Here is a 27,326-nt window from a genome sequence, read left to right on the forward strand (position 1 = left end):
TAATCATCGCCGGGCAGGAAAAACCTCTTGTCGCTTTTATTGTCCCCTGAACATGTTTAAAACAAATCTGCCAACAGCCTACAAATTGCTTTAAACATGTTCATGTTATTGTGAATTCCTTTATGATGATCTCTATACTGTAGTTACTGTCCGTTTTCTTATACACAATACACAGTGCTCTCCCCATTGACGCGTGACCTCTAAAAATAGTGTATGTTAGAAGTATAGGTAATTGCCTAGTTAACGTCACTGTGTGAAAAATTACCGGCCAATATTTAAAGTATTCTCTGAAATTCTAGAATATATAGTTTTGTAACATCATAGTGTCCTAAATTTTTAGCTAATTTAGGTGTTTGGAAATATTCGCACTTTTGTGTTTTAGGAAGGATATGTAAACGACAGATAACACCAAAAAATATGAAGAAATTATTTCCAAACCGTGTGAAGCCTGCAACCATTATACTTCTCATTTTCAAGAATGCTGGTTAACAATAAGCAGACTATTGTCTCATTTCGTAAACAAAAGCTCGCACAGTATTATTACCTTGCGTTTGCTTTATAATCGTTCACCCAACTGAAACTATAATACCAGATCACTAGCAGTGCACAGGTAAAACAGAAACATGTTTAGTGGGGATTTAACCAGAGAAGATCTGATATAATCAGTTGAGCTGTTTTCAATGAGTGTTATCTTGATTTAATAGCTTTTAATGGGGTTTAAGTCCGCAAAGATCGTGGTGAATTCTACTGTAGACATGACTGCATCATGCCGTGTTGAAAGTAACAACAAACAAGCGAAAAGCAGGTTCCGCACGTTGTTACATTGCAGGTCTGGGAAGACATTGAATAATCCTCTGGGTAAATAAAGGTTCAACATGCACTTTCTATCAAGTATTTATGTAGGCCTATACAAAACATGGCATGGCATGCAGCTCATGGCCAGGGACCGGGTGGTAATTCGGTTCTGGTTGTATTGAAGCATGAACATAGATTATACTCTGCATTGAATGTGCTGCATAAACATAAACCCTGTGCATAGGGGAGAGCGGGGAGTGTTCGCCCTTGGGGCAGGTTCGCCCACCCCTTGTTTCTCAGCACTACGGCTATCGGGGAATTTGGTGATGGCAAAATTAGGTGACATAGGTCATTATAAACTTCTCATATTAACTACGCGACATATAGGGACGTGTTCATCGAACTGCAGCCAAAACAAAAAAATTACACCAAAACGTAATTTTTTGTTGCATTCATAATGTTGTATTATCATTGATACATAAATACAGATGGTTTTAATGGATATCTGTATTGGGAACATATGGGATTTGTCAAATATTTATTGCAGTTATAAACTCCTTATTCGATTTGTACTTTGCATACCCTGAAGAAAATATAAAAATGTGCCCTAGGGGCACGTTCGCCCTTTTGAGGATGGGGCATGTTCGCCCTTTATCTTCCCCGGGCGGACTTACCCCAAACTGGAGGGCGGACCTGCCCCATCAGCGTATTATGTAAAATATCGATAATTATATCATTAAACAAGGTAAAACTACTGAAAAGCATGTTTATTAAAGTTATGTGGTATCAGTATTACTCATACCACCGTTTATATCCTAATCCATAATCTCCCCGAAGTTGTAAACATGATACGTTTAAGTTCACTTTGGACCCCTACATTTTACCCTGACCCGACCCCTGCAAACAAATTTAGTGACTCCCCAGAAGAGAATGAATGCCCTGTTTACTCTTGCTAAATGTTTGCATTGTATATGTTATTGTTATGCAAGGTTTAAACCTTTTTTTGTGATTAGGGTGAACTTACCCCACCATATGGGCGAACCTGCCCCAATATGGGGCAAGTTCGCCACTTTGCAAAACTTTTTTGTTTGCTCTATCCTGTTGCTATTGTAAGGCCTATAGTTCTGGGATTGTGGTCGCATATAGCTAAGACTTATGGCTTTCACATGAGCTAATCAGGTCATCCCTAACCTTAAAATTGACATCGCTAGGCTGGTCAGAAAAAAATAGGGCGAACACTCCCCGCTCTCCCCTATACATATAGGCCCTAAAATAACACGACATGAAGGTGCTAAAACAATCTAAGAATATTAAAGGGCTGTGCAAAAGGCCAGTGTAGGCCTACCCGACATGTACCCCTAGGTGGTGGTTCTCAAAGTGGTCTGCCAAAAATCGCTTGCCACCCCCCCTTTGTCCGTGCCAAAACAAATCTCACCCCCCCATATATAGGCGTAGATCCCGGGGAGATGGAATATTTTACCGGGGAGGATGATCCATACAATCACCCCCCCCCCCAATGTTGACGCCTGTATGTGGGTTTTTGACCAAATTAACCTCATATTTGGCCATTTTAGCCCCCAAAAGTGCTAATTTTTGTGCGCTTTGCGCGCATATTTTCAACTTTTGCACCATATTTTATACCCCGGGGGTACACATAATTATTACACCACCCTTAAGCAGCTCAAACACTAAGTACTTTTTAATCTCTCTATTTTTTTATATTTTTTTTGTTTGTTTTCTCATCATGATTTTGGTTAATGGTTGTTGAAAAAAAATATAGGCCTAGGCCTACCCAAAAAAACCCATAAAAACAAACAAACAAAACAAACCAGGAAACACTTTTCATGTTTATTCAGATAAAAATGATAAATTATCATTGTTTTCACATGATGTAGTCATGATTTAAATCCGATTTCAATAAAATACCGGTATACAAAATATAAAATAGGCAAAAAAATCAGATAATGTCGTCTGGATATCAGCTGAGACTATTATATCAGATATAGGGCCTAATAGTCTCTTAGTTTTCGTAAAATTTGCTAATTATATTAGACATGCATATGAACGGTTTAGTATGTTGATGATTTTATAAAAAAAATAGTTGAAAAAAACATACCGGTAATGAACGCGAATGGGACGATCCATATAATTGACACAGGGGAATATTTTTTTATTGTGACAGAGACTTTCAAGCCACCCTGTAAATAAAAATGACGTCATATTTATGAAATTTTAAAAGTGAACAAATTCCTAAATATGATTTGAAATGTGGTTTAATTAAGTAAGAAACATCGTATCAAGTAGAAAAATAACCTCAATAGGTTTTACAGTGTTCTAGAAAGTTGCTTTATTTTTAATGTCTGTATAAAAATGCATTTCAAGTATTAAGTAAATATTTTTGGATCTGGACTTAATAGAAACACTGAGTATAAACATTTCAATATGGCGACTTCCACAACAAACCAAGATCGTTTTGCACGTAGACACACGCAGCAGTAGAAATACAGTGTAAAGTGCTGCTTGGAATAGTTATCTTTGATTGATGTGTGCTTATCTTGTTAAATTGATTTTGAGAAAGAAGAAGAATAAAAACAAATAATAAGCTTACCGAATTGTTTAAGAGTGAGAGAAGTTTTGATCAAGTTGGTTGAAGTTCAAAGTTGAAATTCTTTCCCGGAGTTCATTTTGTTTTGACAGGAGTGAGGAGGTTTATATTCAACAACAGGCACTAGGACTAGGTCAGAATTTAGCTGGCCATCACCATAAACTTTAATATTAGAAAATGTCAGCAACAACAACATTACCGACACGGACAGTAACAAAAACAGAACAAAAATCTGTGAGTATCAGACAGGGTCTAATTCTGCATAAAACCGGGCAAAGTTATTTCTATAGATCTGCTGCGCATTCAAATTGCATTGTATTGCATCGTAATTTCATTTGTGTCTATGCTAATTATGTTTACACAACATGAACTCACGTGTTTTCAAGCAAATTCGCCGATAACAGGTGATCAAAAGCGATCGGAATGTTACAAAAGTACAGATCGCATTCAGCTTACTTCATATGAGATGATCTTTGGAAAAATACGGCATAATTTGTCTTGGTGTTTGCGGAATGCCATGCAGTAAAATATTAATACGTTGCGGCAATTCATGATTGACAACTAACAATCGGCGTGTCCTTCGTATCCTTCACTGTCAATTTCTTATCCACTCACTAATCCTCACAAAAGCTTTGTGTTGATTACGTAATTTGTGGAGGCAAATTGCAATAAGTATAATGAAATAATGAGTAGGGCGGGCTCCGAGGTGGGTTTCTTCTTCATCTTACGTAACAGTATTGTTCTCCAAAAAAACCCGGAAGCTTGTCGTTTGGAGCTCTAGCTGAAATACAGCAAGATAATGTAAGATAGTAAATGTAAACCTGTATTTTAGCTAGAGTATCTCGAGCTAGTGAGTATATATTGCTCCTTGCTGGAGACACAGAGATCAATCCTGGGCCACGCCCTATTAAGTACCCTTGTCTAGTCTGTCAAAAACCAGCCAAGTGGGGCCAGAACTGTCTGCAATGTGACCAGTGCGACGGCTGGTACCACACAGACTGTATGAGTATGCCAGTTGAAATGTATGAAATACATGCACATTCAAGTATTTCTTGGATATGTTGCAAATGCGGACTTCCGAATTTTAGCCCGTCTATATTCCACTCTTTATCGGGAGTATCATTATCCAACTCCTTCAGCAGCCTTGACGATTCAACTGAGCTGTCGCAACCTGAGGAAATAGGCCCACCCCTTGCAACCTCCTCTCCAACCCTGAATTCTAAACAGAAGAAAGGAAAAAGTGAAATTAAACATCGGAAGTTGAAAGCCCTGGTGATAAACTGCGATGGCCTTTATGAAAAGATGCCACAGCTTGAATCGCTCATAGACATGCACAGACCAGATGTTATCTTTGGTACAGAGTCGCATTTAAATAGTTCTATATTCACCGCGGAGATCACACCTCCTGGCTTTACTACTCTTAGAAGAGATAGAACCCATGCTCGCAAAGGCGGAGTTTTTATTATGATAAAGGACGATCTTATTGCATCAGAATGTAATATCTCTAGTGATGCCGAAATTTTGTGGGCTGAAATCCACATTCAAGGTCACCAGCCACTTATCATTGGTTCCTTCTACCGACCTCCACGCTCGCCATCAGCCAATCTTGACCAACTCGCCATCACGCTGTCTGAAATCCAATCCAAATTCAAAAATGCCATTGTCATCCTGGCAGGAGATTTTAATCTCGCAGATATTGATTGGTCAGAAAGGGAAGTAAAAAAGTACGCCATTGAACCATCAAAATGTGCCCTCCTTCTCAATATCTGCAATGAATTTTTCCTGGATCAAAAGGTTACAGAGCCTACGCGGATATCAGGAGCCACTAAAAACATTCTGGACCTGGTACTCACATCGCATCCCAACTTTGTTGATTCCTGTAAGGCTGTAGCCGGGTTAAGCGACCACGAGGCTGTTAGTTTTACCATTAACACCAAACCGAGAATCAATAAGAAAGTCCAGAGGAAAGTTTTTCTCTTCGGGAAAGCGGATATGACCAGCATTCAGTCGGAGATGACAGACTTCCAACATTACTTCCTCAATAGTGACCCCTTCTCTCGATCAGTTCAAGAAAACTGGGACATGTTCACTGATGAGTTGAAGAGTGTTATGGACAACCACATCCCTTCCAAGACCTCTTGTTCTGATCACAAGAGTCCATGGATTACACGTGAAGTCCGAAGAATGTGCAAGAAAAAGCAAAGACTTTACAACAAAGCCAAGAAGTCTCAGCGTGCTCAAGATTGGAAGGAATACAAAGAATTCCAGAAAGCAACCCAAAAGAAACAGCGTCAAAATTACTGGACATACCAAAATAGTATGTTTGATGGTGATAAATCAAATAAATCATTCTGGCGCTTCATTAAATCCAAGAAACAGGACAGCACCAACATCACCTCACTAAAGAGTGGGTCAAAGGTGATATTTGACAGTAAAGGAAAAGCTAACATATTCAATGAGCAGTTTCATTCTGTGTTTACCACAGAAAATACTAGTGACATTCCTAAACTGGATGAACCTCCTTACCCAGATGTAATGAACATTACAGTTTCTTCAGAGGGTGTCCTCAAGCTCCTTCAATCCTTAAAGACTGACAAAGCAACTGGGCCAGATGCAATACCAGCCCGCATCTTGAAAGACACAGCCGTTGAAATTGCGCCCATCCTTCAGGTGATCTTCCAACAGTCACTAGATACAGGGACAGTTCCACACGACTGGACTGTAGCCAACATCTCTCCCATTTATAAAAAAGGTGAGCGCAATACTCCATCCAACTACAGGCCCGTGTCAATAACATCTATTTGTAGCAAATTGGTCGAGCACATTATTTTCTCCCAAGTCATGGATCACTTCAACACCCACAGCATCCTGAACGATGCCCAACATGGATTTCGGCCTGGTCGATCCTGTGAATCCCAGTTGATCATAACGTCGCAAGACTTAGCCAAATCATTGGACAACCGTGAACAAGTTGATGCCATAGTTTTAGATTTTTCCAAAGCATTTGATCGTGTACCCCATCAACGACTCCTGCTGAAATTGGATCACTATGGCATCAGAGGTTCTCTTCTTGATTGGATAAGCAATTTCTTAACCAAGCGACATCAGAGAGTGGTGATAGACGGTCAGTCTTCAGCGTGGGTTCCGGTCACTTCAGGCGTCCCACAGGGAACCGTCCTTGGGCCACTGTTATTCTTGGCTTTTATAAACGACCTTCCATCTGGTATATCATCCAAGATTCGCTTGTTCGCAGATGACTGTCTGATTTATAGATCCATATCATCCGTCAGTGACTCACAAGCTCTCCAAGAAGATCTTACTACACTCCATCACTGGTCGTCCAAATGGCAGATGCAATTCAATACAGATAAATGTCACACCATGAGAATCACCCTGCGTCGGAATGTCATTGAAACCAATTACCATCTTGGAGGAAGTGTTCTATCCGTAGTATCTGAGTATCCGTACCTGGGCTTGACAATGACAAACACCCTCTCCTGGCAGAAGCACATTAACAACATCACCACCCGTGCCAATAGAATGCTCGGCCTCATTCGTAGGAATCTCAGAGCCAGTCCTCAAAAGCTGAAACAACAGGCGTATTTCACCTTAGTCCGACCACACCTGGAATACTGCTGCACCGTGTGGAACCCTCATACCAAGAAACTCCTCACTCAGGTTGAAAACATACAACGCCGTGCTGCCAGATTTGTCCTCGGTAATTACCATCAAAGAGAGAGTGTGACTGCCATGATCTCGGAACTGGAATGGACATCTCTTGAGAAGCGAAGACAGGCAGCCAGTCTGCAGATGATGTACAAGATCCACAATCAACTCATCGCCATCAATCCCAACAACTACCTAACAGCGATGCAGCCTAGTGCCACCCGGTCATTCCATCCAAGCAAGTACCAGATCATTCCAGCAAGGGTACAAGTCTACCAATACTCATTCTTCCCAAGGACTGTCGCCTGGTGGAATACCCTCCCTGATAACATCTTGACCTCGCCTTCACCAGAGGTCTTCAAGGGAGCGGTTGCAAGTCACATCTAAGCCTTGGCGCCTTTTTTACTCGCACCTGTATAATACCGCACCAGCACCTTTGGTTTCCGCACATGTGCCTACACCAGTCATCGGCATCAAATCCAGACTTTTGGACTCTGCTGATTATCACGTAGAAGTAGAAGTAGAAGTATGAAAACTATATATGATCATGATGATTATGAATTTAAAATGTACACCAAGTCTTGGTCTGGGGTGTCAGTCCATCATAATACATCACGGTATATATATAATATAGCCCTGGACCCAGTGCCGTGACCAGTACCCGCTGGAAGTAGTCCTCTGAAGTGGCGAACTTTGGGTGCACAGTGCTCATAACTTAAAAAGGAAAGCAGATATCTGAAATTTAGAGCCAGATTCTGAAAATATGACACAAGGTTAGCTAGAATCCAAGATTGCAGCTTTATATCTCTTTAGAACAAGAACTGAAGAAGTTATGAGCCACCAAAGTTGGTAAAAATCACCAATGACACTCGTGAGTGCCAAAAAGGGGGGGTCTGGGCCAAACTTCAAAGGGCCATTTCTCGAAAACGACATGGCCTATGAAGCCAAATTTTGTATGGGTTCATTGTGGCCACAAAAGATTATTCTGATGGCATTTCATCAAAATCTGAGCGGGTCACCTGGGGACCCCTGGTTGATTTGGAAACAGGACGGTTCGCACCCTTTCAATTTCGGACCCGTGCACTTTCGCCCCCTTTCAATTTCGCACCCGTGCACTTTCGTCCCCTTTTTAAACCGCGGGTAATGTGCTGCTGTTGATTGATGATGCACGATCGATCGCTTCAACTCCCGGCGGTACAGTGGGGTGTTGTATGTGTATAGTATTGGTTGACTGTTTAGTGTTGATTGTCTATGTTTGCAGTACCGGTACTGAGTCCAGCGTGTACAAAAGCAAATAGTATGTTTACCCGGGATGTTGATGGACTCTCCGGTTCGATTGAATTTAATAGGTCTATATTATTACAATATATAAAATGTGCTTCGACTGAAGATTGGTATTCATTAGGTTTTGATTTGTTATCATATTTTACTTAGGCCTATTTTATTTTATTTCATTTTTATTTTATTTTAGGCCTATTTATTATTATTATTATTATTATTATTAGAATTAGAATTATTTACCTTATTAGTACTTTATTAATAGCTATATAATTTAGTGTTAAATTATTTATGGCCTATAAAATTATATAGGGCCTAATATTGATATGGCCAAAAATTTGATGGCTTATAATTTATAATTTTATCCCATCTTTATGTTGACGAATTTATCTTCTTTGACATGAAATTTCTCAAAGACAAATGCGCACAAGCAAAACAAACGCCTGGCATCAGCTTTGCGATAATGCTGTGCTGACTTTCGCCACCTTTCTTCACCGCGAGTATTAGCTGCCACTAGTACGCGAAAGCTCCGGGCGTGACATGGGTTCAATCAATGCAATGGTAGCCTACGGTGACTACTAGGCAGTAGCACGCATATATTCGTCCCAGAACATACCCGTACCGGATCGATTGCTTGACAAGTCTCCGGGCCACGCGGCCGCGTGACTGTATACATAAGGTGTGACTTCTTCAACCCATTATTATGTAATGAATGACTTACGGGAAAGCGCCGGGTATGGTGTGGGTTCAATCAATGGTACCGTAAACAGACACGCGAAAGTGCCATATGCCTAGTGACGTACGATCGAATGCTTGACAAGCCCCCGGGCCCCGCGGCCGCGTGCCAGAATAAACTTGTCAAGAAATACATGCATACAAAGTTATTTATTTACGAACAATATGCTACGATTGCACATTGAGAAATATTACAATTGCATCCATATTCTTTGCCAAATATAAAATATTATTAATCAGGAAAGTTTTCTGTTCGTTTTAATGAGAAATGTAAATAATGAACCAAATGTTTTAACTTTTATGTCTTAATGAATGATGTATTTTGTCTGTGTTCTTAATTAATTTAATATATATATTTCTACAAGTGTTACGTAAATTGTATAAAACAAAGAAATGTAAATACATGTTGTACTTTTAATGAATTTTGATATATTTGATGTATGATTTTTTGATGTTTATGTTTAAAAAAAATTCTTACATATATAGGGCCTATAGATGTATAATTCTACAAATTGTTATGTATATTGTTTTCATGACACAGGGCCCTGTAATAGCAGATTTGTCTGAAGGGTAACCCTGTGTAAAGATGGTTTTAATAAATAACATAAGTAAATAAACAAATTTGTGGAAAAAATGCTATCCAATTCTGCATTGTAAATGATTGACATTTTTGTGTTCATGATTCATTTTGTTTACCGGCCTGTCAATCACGGACTCATTATGAAGATGCTTCATTAACACCACGCCATATCTTACGCGGTATCTTAATCCGCTAAATACTTTATGCCGACAATTTTAAGGCAGGATGTTTGAACTTGAAGATGTCAATAATGTAATAGCATCTATTTCTTAGATAATAAAGTAAATCGTGTAAAGGGGATGATTTTCTTTCTTTCTTTATTTTTTATAGTGCCATTTTTTCTTTTTATCAAGAAAGCTGCTTTGTCTTTTGAAACATCTTGTTTTTGGATGTTGCTGCACATTATAATTAATTTCTGTCAATTAGATTTGTTCAGTTCATCTTAATTTCTTTGTATTTAGTTTTTTTCTTCTTTTTTATCTTTCTTTTTTTCTTTCTTTCTTTCTTTGTTTTTCTTTCTTCTTTCTTTCTTACACTTACACATTAAAGTATTTATTTTGGAACTTAGCTACAAATATTATGAATTTCAACTAAACACATAAACGCTATATTCAATTTATTATAATAACTATTATTGTTATTATTACTGTTATTATTATTATCATCATTGTTATTATTAGGGGCTGTGCAATAATTATGAGCCCGGGGGAGGGTAAAATGGGGGGGGGGGGCAAGAAATTTTTGACGAGCCGAAAGGGAGGAGGCAAGCAATTTTGGCCAACCGAGAGGGGGGGCAAGTGATTTTTGGCACACATTCAAGTGGTGCCTTTTAAATAAAACACTCTAAAAATGCTTAGGAAAAAAGGTTTGAAGGTTTGAAAATTGGGATCCCAAAAATTTAGCATGTGTAAGGGGGGGCAAAGATTTTTTGGCGGGCCGAGGGGAGGGGGCAAGCAATTTTGGCGGTATTTATTATTATGCCAGCAATTATTATTATTATTATTATTATTATTAAATTAAATTTGTTTATGTGTTTTGTGTTACTCCCCCATTGGATTTTGTGTCATACTTTCATTGTTTTTCATTTTATCCATTGCTTGTTGACACTTGTATCATTTTGGATCCATCCTTTGGATGTCAGTTGGAACAAATTTCCCCTGTTTTTATACATATTCTAATTAATAATTAAATATAAATTTATTATTATTACTATTTATATTATTACTATTTTTATCATTGAATTCTAATTATTTCATTATTTTGGGTAAGCCTGCTGCTAAAATATCTGGCCTGTAATATATTCTGAGAAAAAAAATCGTTCCTCTATTTTGTTTTAAAATATCCTTTCTTTCCTTCTTTCCCGGGTTTATCATGACTTTATAATAAGTGCATGCCCGACGGCCCAGTACTATAAACATACTACGCCGCATCGCCGGGAGTTCAAGTAATCGATCGTGCATCAACCAACAGCATGACAGCAGCACAATACCCGCGGTATAAAAAGGGGGCGAAAGTGCACGGGTGCGAAATAGAAAGGGGGCGAAAGTGCACGGGTCCGAAATTGAAAGGGTGCGAACCGTCCAGCATTCGTTGATTTGACATGGACTGACCCAATTATTTAATTTGTGTACATCGTGGAACATTCAACAATGCTTGTCGTGTTAAACACGAGCGTACAACGCTACTCTACGCGCCGCATCCATAAGTTATCTGTGTACAACGGCTTACTACGTACAGCCATGCAAAGTGTACGGTACCGGGTACCATATGTTCCACGATGTACATGTACACGATTAACACGAATTAAATAATTGTGACCCATCACATCAAAACCAACCACTTGGCTTCAGAAATGAAAATGGAGATTTAAACAGTCTAGGATTTGTTTTCTAGCTTTAGAATGACACCTTACATATATATGTACTTTGTTGAAATCAGATACAGTATAAAATGTTTAATGAGGCACAGTGTCATTGCCCGATATCTTCATGGCAGAAATCGCCATGGTAGGTTGAATCCACAGCCACGCATGGCCATTTTGTTCCGACCTGTTTAATAGTTTTGAGATGCACAATTGGCCGAGGGACATCCAACTAAGGCTATTGACAATAGCCTGGTGACTGACCTAGTGAGCATGGTACGGTATACGCCATAAGGTCATCTGCTTTTAGACTGCCTCCACGAGTGGCCTACATGTATGCTGCGCTATAGTTAGGCACATATAAAAATCAGAAGTTTTTGAGCTCAATACGCATGGTTCTTTATCAATACGCAAGCTAACGACTATCATATCCTTTCAACACATTCAAGTGCAAGCAAAAAAATATGGCTTCTTTAGAATAAAAAAATTACGGGAGATATTCATCATTTTCTACCGCGGTATCCAAAGATTTATCGTCTGAATATCAAATCATGCATAGCACATTCACATGTATCGATCACGGGTATTGATTTTAGTGTATCTGCTGTACAATGTACCAGGCGATGTCGCTGTGTGAGGCAGAACAAGCTCAAATTTCTTTTTATTTCTTTCATTCATTGTATCTGAAAATGACGCCAGCTGCGATTGGTCGGTTTTGATCTGTGATGGGGTCACAATTCTATATAGTGTGACCCTGGTTATCTTTGATCCACATTCTCAATCGCTCATGCCAGAGGCTATTAAAATAAAACTATCCCAATAATTTCTCAAAAGATCATGAATTTTACTTTCTTGAAACATGCCGGCGAAACGAACAATCTTTGTTGCGAGACCGATATGAAACCTGATGATGTGATTCCATTCATTCGACAAGGATAAGGATGACAAAGTTGTCAATGTCATCCTCGCCGTAACTGCCTTGTACACCTAAGATATGATCAGTTCTAGTCCAAACTCATCGCTGTTTGTTTTATATCTTAATACTAATTATGACGTGTCCGTCCGTCCCTCTGTCCGCGCGCTATCGCGTGCGCGTGGCTCGCTTACGCGAGCTCGCGGTGCGCTATCGTGTAGTGCACGGAGTACCGACGGGCGCAGTGCGAGCATCGGAAAGCATTACAGTGACCAACAGGTGCATCATCGGACCAATAGGCCTATTTTAAAGACATGATTAACATAAAATCATCAGTTATGGTAAGGCCTATGTAACCCGTTTGCGTTCACATTTCTCCCGATTGAATTGACGCCCTACATGCAGACACTACTAAAATTTCGGGGTATTTTTGGGTCCTCCGATGTGGTTGCAGGACAGTGTTTGGAAGAGGCGAACGATGGGTTTTCAGATTATAGGTTCCGAAGTAAGCGTCACAGCTACAAAACAGAGTTGATAGTTGTGTCTTAATTATTGAGAGACGTATATCGTATGGCCATGCGTTTTGAACTGAACGCCCAAAAAGGGTGGTGGTGTCACACTTTTCACCATGATCGTTTTGTTTTTTGAGCATATCTCTGAAAGTAAAGAAGCTATGGCAATAAATTTGGTACCAAATGAAAGCTAATTTATTAATTATGAACTATGGAAAGTTACATGAAGATATCTTGAACAGAAGCAGAATGGCATTCAATCCAATGACCCAGGTCAGGGGTGGTGGAGGCAGCGGCTCATGAGGAAGCGGCTCACTATGTACAAACTCAATGGGAAATTTCATTTTTGGTGCCTTGCTGTCCAAAAATGTTGAAATTTTCTTTAAAAACTAGTGTATATCAATAAATTTGGTATCAAAAGAAAGCTGACATTGTTATCTGAACTTTTATTCTGTAAAATAGTTGAATAAATAAACTGTCTTGAGCTAATGATAGGGGTATGTGCTTTGAACTCGACATCTAAAATGGGCGAGTGGCGTCACATTTGTCACTGTGGCCATTGGGTTTTTTTAACGTATCATTGGAATAAAAATAAATTTGATAGTAAATTTGGTATCAAATGACAGCTAAAACACCAATTATTAATTATGGAAAGGTGTCAATAAGATATCTTGAACATCTATAGAATGAGACTCTATCCAATTGGCTCAGGCAGGGGTGGTGGAGGTACATGTAGCGGGGCACTCTGCACAAAACTGTAAGTCAAGTTTTCATTTTGGGAGCCTCGTAGTCGATTGTGCAAATATGTTGCTATTTTCCTTAAAAATAAGTGTTTATCAATAAATTTGGTATCAAAAGAAAGCTGACATTCTTATCTACACTTTTATCTTGTACAAAGTTAAAATAGTCAGCTGCTTTAGGGTATATGATAGGCCACTGTTCTCCAAGACAATAAGAAAAATTTATTCTATTTCGGTCACTTTTTGAAGGGCTGTATCATTTTACGAAAGTGATAACCCCCATACATTTATATATTGCAGGAAAACCCTTACTCTGATCTATTAGAAAATGACATAAAATAAGATGCAGGGGTAACACAGAAATGTTAGTGACATTATACCCCTGTACCACTGTCAATTGGTGTTTTGTCTCATTGACATAAATGTAGCATTAGAACCTTACATCTGACAGTGTTTCTGAGTCTCTTGTTGGATTCCTTGTTCAATTTCCTTTCAGAAAATGTATACTTTTATCATGCTGGGGGGTATGGTTTGAAAAATATAGGCATTTGAAGGTGAAAGAGTGTGGCGAATTTCAAAAATCAGTGTGTGACGAAAAGTCGGCGAGGTTAAAACACATGGCCGTATAGTAGTTTGAAAGGTCAGGACAACTATTATGGGTAACGGGTGTTAGGTAATTAGAGATAGGCCTATCACGAGAACCGCCCAACCCGAGAACCGCGAAATCTAGTAATTTATAAATTGAAAAATTCATTCACTGATTAATTCATTCATTTCTACTTTCAGCCTAATGTAAGATTAAAACTGAAGAAGCCAAAAAGTGACAAGAAAGTGAATTGGAAGCAAGGGGTAGTTGACAATGAACACATGGGAAAGAAAAAATCTAAATGTAAGTACGTACATGAAGGTAAAATTGTATGCAAATGGATCTAGATTAATGCAATGTAAAAAAGTCCTATCTGCGCACTCACAGTACTGACAATATTTTCCTCTTCATAAATCAATTGTCCATGCTGGTTTTGTGCTGAATTATTGTCATTTACAATAATTCAATTAAGGTGGTACTACACCCCTGGCCAATTTTTTGCCTATTTTTGCATTTTTCTCAAAAATTATAGAGCGTTGGTGACAAGTATGATACATGTATGTATATGGTCATTTTCACGGTAAAGGGTGTAACTTTTGATTTTTAGGGTCAAAATTTCAAACCACTTAAATATGTTTCTGTTTACTGAAATCATGCATAGAAGCAACTTAAATTCAAGTAAAATAATGTTTCAAGGCTTAAACCTTTTGATTTCTAATAAAAATTTGACATTTGCATAACATTTTGGTTAAAATCTAAGAAAAAATGTATTTTACATAACCTCAGAAAATTTTGACATGAAAGCTGGAATACATGTGAAATTCCATTCCAAAGTAAGTCAACAGATATAAGTTAAATTTTATACCATGTTTTGCTATGTTTGTAATTGCAGTTTTGAAAATTTTTAACATCAAGTGTCATTTACAATGGAAATTTCCAAACCTTAAACATATTTTTTAAGTTTTAATTGGGTTCCTAAAATAATTTGAATGTCTAACTTCATGTACAAATACTACTTGATGAAAGGAACCTCCCATCCAAGTTTCACAGAAATTGGAGTTATTTTTAGAATTGGCAATTCAAGCGATTTGTGTTTCGGAGGCTTCAGTTAACAACACAGGTGATCATAAAAGTAAAATATTTAGCTAAGTACTACAAGTTGACATAAAAAATAGGTAAAAAATATCACAATTACCAATTTTCATGCTTTGCTTCTAAGTATTGAATTTCAGTTGTGACAAAATTAAATTATCACAGCAAGTCATTTTTTTTTGTTTCGAGGCTTCATGTTAACAATTGTTAAACATTGCAGAAGTAGTTTTTTGAAAACAACAGTGTTGGGATCATCTAAGCTGTTATTTTCTTGTGTGTATTGAATCAATGATTCTATGCAGCAGATATTGTAGATTTATCACACATTAATTTTTTCACTCATTTGTTAAGTATGGTGTTTTTTGAATGTGAAGCCTCAGAAACAGGCTTTTTAAGGTATCAGTATATTTTTCAAACATTAACCATAATGTCAATTTTTTTAAATTTATGACATTCTGCACATATCAAGTAATAATTACAATGCAGATATCAGTATGAAACACACCAATTTAGATATGCATAGATGATAATTAAGTTTACTGTTGTTTCGGAGGCTTCATTTGTTTCGGAGGCTTCAATTGTTAACGGAAAGTTTGTATTGGGTCCCATTTTCAAACGGTGATATATATCTCCACGATTTAAAAACATGTGACTTGAGGATCTACTTTGCTACATTTTGATAAATAGATTGGATGAGCTCTTTTATTTATATTTGCACAAGCTTGCTGAACAGTTTGTTTCGGAGGCTTCAAAAAAGTTAACGGAAAAACGGCTATTTGAAGTCAAGATTTTATAAAAATTTTAAAAGCTTGCAAATCGGCTAATTTTTGTTACCCATTTCAAGTTAAGATAACAACTGTTATAAATCAAGAAGAAGTGAAGAAATAACCAAGAATTATGAACCAAAGCTACACCCACAAAGTTTGTTAACAATTGTTAACGGAAAATGAAACCTCGAAGCGACAAATATCGAAGTCCGGTTCTCAAAAATACAGGGCCGTTCACAATTAAATCTAATGTGGCAGTGTTTACTGAACATATGACTGTACTTTCAGGATAAGAAAAATTATCCATGAACTAACTGAAGAAAACACAGGGTTTTACCAGGCCGTTGCAACTTCTATACTAGCGCAATACAAAAAGATGGCGTCAGCGTCGGCTTCCCCTGTGTATTACCCTGTACTGATAGCCTAAAGAAACTGCAGAAAAATGCTGCTGCCACCTACGATAGTACTGCGTAGTGTTGTGAAGACTTACGTTAACATGACGTCACGAATATGCTAATTACAGAAAAATGCTGCTGCCATCTCGTCCACATGTTGCAAGCGTGACGATCGCTGACCTCACATCGACGACGGAGTTGCAAGTCCATCGCGCCGTGCTCTATTATCGTCCATGGTTTTACAAAAATGTTACTGTTTTTTATAGTTTTTCAAAATGGCAATATTAAGTACATTTAAGCCTGCTAAAACTGAACGCAGTAACTCCCAAAGCTGATTATGCTACCCAAGGTAGCTGCTAACTAGATGACTTATGTGGCCAAAAATTATGGAATTCTGTGGCTTTATTAGAACACTACGGATTAAAATGTTAAAAATCCAAAGTTACACCCTTTACCGTGAAAATGACCATATATTATAGGGGCAAGGACTACAACTACTGCACTGGAAATTTAGCAACTCAAGGCAAGTAGTTTCCCTCATTTTTGACTGTAACTCCACAACTGTTGTCTGTGCTGAAATAAAATTTCCAATACATATCTTACTTGTCACCAATATGCTATAAGTTTTGAGAAAAATGCAAAAATAGGCACAAAATTTGCCAGGGGTGTATTAACTGCATTAACTGTATTGGCTTGTTGGGAGTGAAATTGTACAAAATAATGCAAGTATAGTGAGATGTTGATGCATCTAGTACACACAGGGTTCGAATTTGGCTGTATCGCATAGCAGTTTGCTCCTTATTTTGAAGCAACTGCTACCCAATTTGCATTTGTGTAACACTTTTTATAGTGCTTTAGTAATGAATTAGCAAAAAACTGCTACGCAAAATATTTAAATGAATTCGAACCCTGAGTACACAAGCCCTGCAGTGCCCAGGGGTAGTGCATTTAGACGCATCAACGGATCAGCCCGGGAATTGTTAGGGTTTTATCACTACGCCAAAAAGTAGACCAACGTTAAGAGTGATATAGTTGACCTGTATGGTCTATATTTTGCGTGTTAAAGAAAGTAGACAAATTATTGGACTTCAAAAGTAACTTGTGATGCTTCTGGAGAGATGTCACAATTTTATTCTAAAAATAAAATATATTGATATTAATCCGCGATGTTATAAGGCCCGCTGATTACGAGCTGATCAATATATAGTATGCGTAGTGCATGATACACTATGAATGCCATCCGTGTACTTTTTTAACTGCTTTTCCAATAATTAAGGAGTGCATTCCTGTATAATGAAGCACAGAGTGCAGGGAAATAATGTTTACTTCTAAGAAGATTTAAGCAAAATCACTCCAGATCAGTGGCATGCCTAATTGGGGGGGGGGGCATGGGGCCATTGACCCCTGACAACTCAAAATATTTAAATATACACCCACATAAGCATGTTGATTTTGGTATAAAATAGTGTAGAAATAGTGTAAGACTGAAATTTTTGCGCTATTTCACACAAAATGAATCCAAGCAATATGCATCAACTTTCAAAATAGCACAAAGCTGAAAAGTTTTGCATGCTGCAGGTGCATATAAAGCCATATCCCTGGAAAATTGGGCCAAACTAATGCCCACTGGGCAATTTATTTTCTTTGCCACCCCTGACAAAAAGTTCAGGCACACCACTGTCCAAGATAGCAAATATATCCATAATTTCCCTCCAAATGAAGGTGAACCAAAACCATACCAATAAAAGTGGGACATTTACCACTTATGACTGTAATTCGATGTTGTAGTGCATGTTAGAATATGACCATTGCTAGGTCAACTGGATCATGCTTTCTTTGTTACGAACCACTGATCGAAATGATCACAACACAAAGCCTATGGCATCTCAAAATTCGGAACAGGTGTATGAGCCCAGGCTTGGAGCAGTAACCAGTGGTTACTAACGTGCACTACGACAGCGAATAAGGGTTGTTTTACAATCAGGGTACACCATTTGTCTCACTGGGGGTCAAAAAAAAAGTTTTTTGTTTTTCCTTAATTTACCCATTTTTGTGTTGCGGACAAGTCAAATAAAAGATCTGTGAAATTTTAGAGCGTCAAGTATCCAACTTTAAATTTTATGGCTGAATCAAGTTTATGATGTTAAAATATTGGGCATGGTCATATTTTATAATTCTGCAACAAAAATAAATTATGCTACTCTTTTTGGTGGATTTGGATAACATGGTTTGGTACATGGACAATGTGAAATGAAAATACAACTAAGTTTTTATAAGTTTATAACATTTTTATTCATGTAAAATGAAATTGCAATCTATCTGTAGCTAAAAGTGGTGACATGAGTATATGAAGTTGTGTATGCTGAATGACACAGATCAGTTATAGAAATTCTTTTCTTATTTCCACGTAAACATAGGTATAGTGCTTTTACATGTCAATTTTCACAACATTAAGTCCACAGATAGCCTAGATATATGATGTCAAAATAATGAGTCGGAAAGGACAAGTTATTGTCGGAAAGGACATTTTTTTGACATATAGCTAATAAGATACATGAAGCTTCTGTGTTTGATTTTACACAGTGATTGATGAAACCAATAATATCTGAAGTTATTTAAAACATATTCCTTTATCATTATCATTTTTTAATCTTTAAAAGCAAATCAGTTACCAGTAATAATGTTTATATGTCCAATACTGCAACAGTAAACTCAAAAGTTGCTTTAGAAGACTGTGTACATGTTTTCACATGATAGCAATGACATAGCATGGGCATGGTTATGAGCTTAAGTGCTTTTAGAATACAACTTATAAAAAAAATGCTGTTTTTACCTTTTACTCTCCACCATAACAAGAATTCGGAGAAGACATTTTTTTGACGTATTGATAGAAGGTACAAAATGTACATTAAAGCTTCTGTGATTGATTTTTTCACAGTGATTGATGAAACCAATAATACCTGAAGTTACTTAAAGCATATTCCATTGTCATTATCATTTTTATAAGATCTTTAAAAGCAAATCAGTTACCAGTGATAATATAGTAAATGTCCAATAGGCCTACTGTAACAGTAAACGCAAGAGTTACTTTAGAAGACTGTGTTCATGTTTTCACATGATAGCTACATGACATATCATAGGCTTGGTTATGAGCTTAAGGGCTGGGGTATGAACGTTTGGACAGTATTTTTTTTTTGGGACATTAGAGCGCATCAGACCTATCGAATTGCATTCTGAATACGAAGAATGTCATTCTGATATCAAATAATTTTGATTTTTTGAAATTCGCAATTTAATACACATTTTATGGCAAATCATTAAAATTGATATTTTGATATTTAACAGTACTTGAAGTAAACTTTATAAATCTGATGATTTATACTTAAAGTGTATGTAGGTGGGATAAAAAGCCGACGATCAATTGAACATTTTGACCTTTCGTATTGAAGATATGGATTTTTTTTCCCAAAACACCAAAAAAAATTAGGTCTTTTTTGGAAAAAAATCCATATCTTCAATATGAAAGATCAAAATTTTCAATTGACCGTCGGCTTTTCCTCCCTGCTACATACACTGTAAGAATATATCATTAGATTTATATAATTTATTTCGAGGACTGTTATATATCAAAAATTTGGAAAATATCAAATTTTTATAATTTGTCATAAAATTTGTATTATATTGTGATTTTCAAAAATGAAAATTATTTGATATCAGAAAGACATGCTTCAGTATTCAGAATGCAATTCGATAGGTCTGAGGTGCTCTCATGTCCCACAAAAAATCTGTCGAAAGCATAATAAACGCTCATTTTAGATCCCTTAAGTGCTTTTAGAATTTTACTTTTCAAAAACAATGCTGTTTGTACCTTTTACTGTCCACCATAACAAGAATTCGGAGAGGACATTTTTTTGACGTATTGATAGAAGGTACATTCAAGTTTCTGTGATTGATTTTTTCACAGTGATTGATGAAAGTAATAATACCTGAAGTTAAAAAACATATTCCTTTATCATTATCTTTTTTTTAATCTTTTTTTTTTTTAAAGCAAATCAGTTACCAGTGATAATATAGTTTTATCCAATACTGCAACAGTAAACTCAAAAGTTGCTTTAGAAGACTGTGTACATGTTTTCACATGATAGTAATGACATATCATGGGCATGGTTATGAGCTTAATTTTAATTTAATTTAAATTTTAATTTTAATTTAAAAGTGCTTTTAGAATACAACTTTCAAATATTTCATAATGCTGTTTTTATGGTGGTGAGCTTCTGTTGCTTTGTCAGAGATCTTATGAAGTCGTTGGTGATATGCTGAGTCCATTTGTTGCAGAGAATTTTCCTTTGGCATCTCATATCAAATGCATCTAATCTGGACTCATCTCTCTCAGTGAGAGTCCAGCATTCAGAAGCATATAGAAGGGTAGCAAGAATGCAGGCGTTATAGAATTTCATCTTGGTGTATTTATAAGTTGATATACCAGTCCTCTGCACCTTCTCAAGTTCTTTAAAAGCACCTGATGCGTTGCCAATCCTATGATTGGGCTCCGTGGCATTTTATCCATCAGCACTACAGTATGCTCCCAGATACGTGAAGTGATCTACAACCTTACATGTAATGAGGGCGAGGCCTTTATCTGCCATTGGACAGATGGTGTTAAGCTCAAACGACCAAGTGAGTGCATGTGATTTCTGTTTTCTTGAAGCTCATTTTAAGTCCCAACTTTCTGGCTGTTTCACGAATGGCTTTATTTGTTTTTGTCATCTTGGCATCAGAATCTTCTAGGAGGGCTATGTTGGCAGCATAGTCTAGATCAGACATGTATCTTAACCTCCAGGTACCTCGAGCTTCGCCTACGTAGAAGGGTTATACTTTTCTTATTTTCATCTACTGCTGATTTCATTACGAAGTCGATGGCAAGGCCAAAAAGCAGTGCCGACCAAATGTTGCCCTGTCTTACACTGGTGACTATACTGAAGAGCTTTGAAAGGGAGTCCTCTGATTTGAACGCACATGTTGTGTCATGATAAGAATTACTTATGATGTTGATGATCTTCCTTGGGATTCCATAGATGTGCAGGATTTCCCATAGAGATGGTCGGTGAACTGAGTCAAAGGCAGCCTTATAGTCGATGAAGTTAATTAAGCATGGCATGGCAGCTGTTGGTTCAGGCATTTCTCAATGATTTGGTTCAGGCCGAATATTTGATCCTGGCATGAGAGTCCCTTTTGGTTTTCCCTCATTCTTGCGTCAACATCGAAAACTTTGCCTGCAATGTCCAGCCGAGTGATATCACAGTATTACTACAGTAGGAAAGGTCTCCCTTCTTTGGCAGTGGAAGGATAATATTAGCCTTGTCCCCATTCTCTTGCCATATCAGTTTACAAATTCTCAGGAACCATTCTTTGATGTTGTCGCCACCGTCCTTAAGAAGTTCAGGGGGATGTTATCAATACCCCGTGCTTTGTTGCTTTTGAGCAGGCCAATTGCCTTGTCAAGTTCTCTAGTCAGTGGTTCCATTTTAATGTTCAGTTCCTCACATAAATTAAAGCTTGAGAAGTCAAGTAACTCAGTAGGCTCTTCAGCGTTGAGTACATTATTGTAGGTCTTCAAAATATTCAGCCCATCTCTGCAGTCGAGCAGCCTCATCCTTAAGCATTTCTCCATTGGCATCTCTTCTCTGTGAGGCCTTTCTGCTAGTTTTACCAATGAAAACATTCTTCAGCTAGTAGACTTCTCTCGTGTTGTTTTTACTTGAGGCTACTTCTAAGTAGTCAGCGATCTTGCTCATCCATGTCTTTTTGTCATTTCTTAAGCAAGTTCTTGTCTGCCTGTTGAGTTAGCCACTATCCATTGCTGGTTTGGTTGCCTTTCTTTTGTCAATTTAAGCTCTTTTGTCTCCAGTCTGCCTTCTTCTTTCTGAATCTAAGGTGTTCTACTGATGCTGCGTTGACAGTATCAACAAAGGCATTCCACTCTTCATACCATAAAAGGTCCTTCTCATTATTATGTGGTGGATAGTGTTTTGTGTTTCAATTCCTTATTTTTACTCAAGGCACTACTAACAGAAGTTAAATATTAAGTGGCATCAATTAAAATACGGTAAATTTCAAACATTTTATAAATATATAAAAAAAATGCATCTCTCAGTAACTCGTGCTACACCATTTTAGTGCAATGAAAACACAACAAAAGGATAAAACGAACTGGAGGTTATTTAAAATGTGATTGATATTTCTTGAAGACCATATTTCATAGATATAAAATGTGTCAAATTTAAAAGAAAACTGCCCGTGTTAAACAAAATAGGCCCACTTGGAAAATATCGAAGATGAACAGGAGCTTTCCACTTAAAAAACACACTCTCCAAAGAAACAACTTTTTTATTTACAAAATGTTAGGCAAATGTCATTAAAAAGTGTATAACTTGAACCTTACATGTGTTTGGAATAATAAGAAATATATAGAGATAATTTTATTTTTTTGAGTCATGTCCACTTTGGCTTGGGATTGCCCATGTGAATGTGTCAAAAATTAGTGTCCTCTCCGACATAATAGGACAGTGTACTGATGGGAGGCAACTGATGGACTGGTTTATATAATCTTCCAGTAGTTGGACATGAGGAACAATTCGGGAGAGTACTGGCATGACTGGTGCTTCAGGAAAACAAACTGGGATGAAGTTAATGGATATTTCTAAGAGAAATAAGGACTCGTTTCAAATTTAATGTGCAAAATAAAAACTTGGGAATGCATTAAAATGCCACTAACCCCTACATGATTATGTGAATATGATAGGATACAGTTTGTAACATGTACATATCAAAATAAAGTTAATATCATTAAACACCTCTGCATATTTTAACTTTAAGTGTAACTATTAGTAAGTCATTGTTTAAATTCGGAGAGGACAATTTGTTTGACATACATAATTCAGTATGGATATGGAGGTGAATGAAACTTGCATGATGCATATGATAGAACAATGTTAGTACTACTTATAACATACCTAGAAGTTTAAATCATACATCTTCTTTAGGAATAATGTGCAAATGTTTCATTTTTCGGAGAGGACACATTTTGACGGAATTCAAACCTTCAATATTGAAACCCGTGATACTTGGAAACTGAGCGGGTATGGAATGTGTGTATATAATAAGTTTGTAGGATATGTATGAGTGTATTTTAAGAACTTTCTTTTTATTCCATGGCTCAATTTTAACTATGCCTTAACACGCATAATTCGGAAAGGACATTTTTGACGGAATTATACCACCTGATTTCAATACAAAGTCACAATTCATAAAATTGTTGCAATTTTACAAGGTTTTAGAATTTGATCAAACATGTTTCAATAGTTACTTCTGAATTCTCAATAATGCTTCATTGTTCTTAATGTCATTGATTGAACTGCTTAAATATTATCAAAGTTCAAACGAGACAGCACTTTTACCCAAAAATGACACATATATACATATTTTTGTCATTTATTGAGCTTTTCAAACAGTTTTTTCGCAGTTGTAGGTACAGCTAGTAGTGGCCAATAATTGGGCATGGCCGCTTTTCCATAGAATTATATCTAATTTTTCAATAAGGCCAAAATGTGGTGTCCAGCCGAAATGTACCCTGATTGTAAAACAACCCATAAGCCCCCAGTGATATTTAAGCATTAACATATTCTTAATTCTCCATTTTCATTTGTTTTGTCCTATATACATAGGTTGTTGTATATATGAGAAACCGCGCATGTTCGGGGAGAGTTCCTCCAGTAGCGAAAGTGACTCGGATGATGACTGCAAGATGTGTCGGCACCAACAGAAAGGCAACTACCACAAACATGATGATGAGGGCGCTACACCAGGGGAAGAAGAGGCGGGTGGATCTAGCAGCCAGCAGTCGTAGCCCACACAAAGAAACATTCAGTAAACACTGTTGTTATCAACAAAGTGTACTTTGCAAACAACTGTTTTTAAAAACGATTGATAAAGATACTGTTCAACTTAAACAAGGCACTACGTCAAATTCTGACATAACTGGTGCTCGCTGATATTTGCCGAACTTCATTTTACTGTATACCAACATGTAATTTAAAATAAGACCATCATACAGTGGACAGAGTGGTCACAGCTTTGGCTTTGACTTTCATATAGGAGAAGTAAAGATGTTTCCATTTTGTTTGCACTTGTATGTGACTGCAACTTATATCCATGACGTTTTTCTGTAGCCAATTTAAAGTAAATTATTATTATTGTATGAGACATCAGAAATTTGTATTACAATTTCGTCTGACAGTCAGGCAAATTGTAACCAATGTTTGCCTAAATTTAACATGCAAGGTGAAGAATTTATAATAGTACTATGATAAGGCTTAAAAAAATTTGTTTGATTGGCGTAACATAAACAAATTTTATGGTAGGTAGGTCAGGATTCTTTAATTTTTTTTTTTTTTTTTTTTTTTAAATTTTTAAGCTGTAAATTTCGTTTGATAAAGGCTTTGGAACTTTTTTCTTCTTTTTAATTTAATTTATTTTTTTTAATTTTATTATTTTTTGCGGGCCTATTTTTAGGGTAGGTCGGGTTACGCCAATCAAACAATTTTTTTTCAGGCCTAATTTCCCGGATGATTTCAGCTGTGCTTGTAAGGGGCCTTTTGTGGTTTACATGTTTGAACAAATCAAAGTGACCCAAAATACACCTCAATATTCAGGAAATCCACCAAGGTCATGACCTCTGTTACCCTTGGACTTGACCTTGGTGACTTTTCATTTCAAAACATTTTGGGTATGTTGTGGCCTTGATGCGCATTGCCCACTGGCCTTGAAAATGAGTGCCGTTGAAAAATGATTTCGAGGCACACTGTATCCATTGACTATACCATTTTTCACCCTGTGTGACAGTGAAGTCAACATGTTGAATCAGCTGTTTCACTCATGCATCTCTAAGCCTTTGTGTGTGTACGCCAGCACTTTCTCTAGCAAACTCTAGTGATTTGAGGCTACACCCACAGTGTTCGAAATATGCCTCAAAAAGTTACAGGCCAGCCGGGCTTGACCTTAAAAAGTTACCGGCCAGCAACTAGATGCCAGTCAGAAAAGTTACCGGCCAGGCCAAAAAGTTACAGGCCAATGGCCGGCTGACCGGCCCTATTTCGAACGCTGTACACCCAATGAAATGCGCACTGACATCAATGCCATATCAGGGTGAAAAATAGTGTAATTATATACAGATGGTGCACCAAGTGGAAAAATCCATCATCTGGTAATCATGGTTAATTAGGGCCAATTGTTCCATAATCCATGAGGAAGTGCAAGAGACACACATTCTGCGCCTGGCACTTATTATTCATAGGGCTTGCGTCTTGAAATCTTTCATGTAAATGCAATCTATAGGTATGCAACAATGTGCGTATGTATAAGGCACAGGCTACATGTATAGTAGATCAACCCTCATGAATATGCGAGAATTTCCATTACATACAAAGCACAGGAACATTGCCTCTTTGCCGTACCTCTTTAATCTATGGGTACAATCAGAGAGGATACCTTACCCCACTCGTTTGTTTGTTTGTTTACCCAGGTTGGTCCGTGAGGGACACATGCTAATCCATGGGAAATCCATGGACTGTTCCAAGCTCATACAATAAAAATGCACAAGCCTGGATAGCCAGTGTAGGCTAATAAGATGCATGCTGGCCCAGATAGCTTTGATAAACAAAGCAAGAAATTGAAGAATATAGCAAGGAAAAGGAGAAAGGAGGGAAGGTCACTCCCAAACACAATTGTACAATTTTACTCTTAGCCCTTACTTCGTGAGAAAGGAAATTGGAATTCCAATCTCAAGCCCCGATGCAAAGGCTTGCATGAAATTACACAATTTCTTTGTACATGCTCCATTTGTTTTCATGTTCAGAATATACTGGCTAAGCATGGGTCTATAGTCATGAAGTTAACATAATTTGAAAGATCTGGATGTGCTCTGTTCATGGAGGTACCTTTCGTCACTATATATAGACCCATGTTGCACTAGATAGCAAATCAATGCAGAAAATTGAAATGGAAGCAATGCATTGTGGGAGGTGTACGGTATCTTCTCTGGGGTACACCTGTCTATTAATAGCCTTAAAGATAAAGCCCTGCCAGAGCAGTTCTGCTGGGGTGAACCAAACCTGCCTGGTTATTAATTTAATCAGTGACAAGCTTATCTCTGTATTTAACAGGTGCTAATTGATGCAATAACATTAAAATATCAATTGGCACCTGTCAAATTCACAGATAACCGTGTCACAGATTAATTTGATAACCAGGCAGGTTTGGTTCACCCCGGAAGAACTGCTTTGGCAGGGCTTCCTCTTTAAGAGCACAACTTGTGGTTTGGATACCTAGCCAGAATGAAACTGGTTTTATTACCTGAGAGTTTAACCTAGGATACTTATATAAGTCATTTACAAATGTAGCTCATGCAATGTAGATCAGGTAATGCGAGGTTTTTGGATTAGAGCAAGTTTAAAAGTATGTTTTAGGAATGTTTTAATGAATTGTGCAGGGACCAAATGGAGAGTGGTTTTCTGAAACTTCAGTTTACAATCCTGGAATACATGAAATCAAAGTTCAGATGCATAAAGCAGTATTTTTTAAATTTTCTTGATTTGAGATATACATTAGGCAAATATAACTTGTCAATGACTTTGATTTAAACTTTTGATCCAAACACAAGGAATTAATTCCTACCTCGGAATTTTCAGATTGTACTCCATCTTTCATCAGTGAGTGAGTGACTGTATCAGGTCGTGATTTTCTT

General features: G+C 37.3%; 1 protein-coding gene across 1 annotated transcript; it reads left to right on the forward strand.

Moving 5' to 3' along the window:
- Positions 1 to 3,241: 3,241 nt before the first annotated feature.
- Positions 3,242 to 24,970, forward strand: LOC140138808 (uncharacterized). Its single transcript, XM_072160580.1, has 3 exons — positions 3,242 to 3,634; positions 14,472 to 14,574; positions 24,250 to 24,970. The coding sequence occupies exons 1-3, from the start codon at positions 3,578 to 3,580 to the stop codon at positions 24,429 to 24,431; spliced, it is 342 nt and encodes a 113-aa protein (XP_072016681.1). The 5' UTR covers positions 3,242 to 3,577; the 3' UTR covers positions 24,432 to 24,970.
- Positions 24,971 to 27,326: the final 2,356 nt, after the last annotated feature.

This window comes from Amphiura filiformis, chromosome 18 (assembly GCF_039555335.1).
Source record: "Amphiura filiformis chromosome 18, Afil_fr2py, whole genome shotgun sequence".
Taxonomy (NCBI): Eukaryota; Metazoa; Echinodermata; class Ophiuroidea; order Amphilepidida; family Amphiuridae; genus Amphiura; species Amphiura filiformis.

Coding starts and splice junctions, on each gene's coding strand:
- LOC140138808 (XM_072160580.1), top strand. CDS start 3,578: ATGTCAGCAACAACAACATTACCGACACGGACAGTAACAAAAACAGAA. Junction 3,635..14,471: donor CAAAAACAGAACAAAAATCT/GTGAGTATCAGA, acceptor TTCTACTTTCAG/CCTAATGTAAGATTAAAACT. Junction 14,575..24,249: donor GGGAAAGAAAAAATCTAAAT/GTAAGTACGTAC, acceptor CTATATACATAG/GTTGTTGTATATATGAGAAA.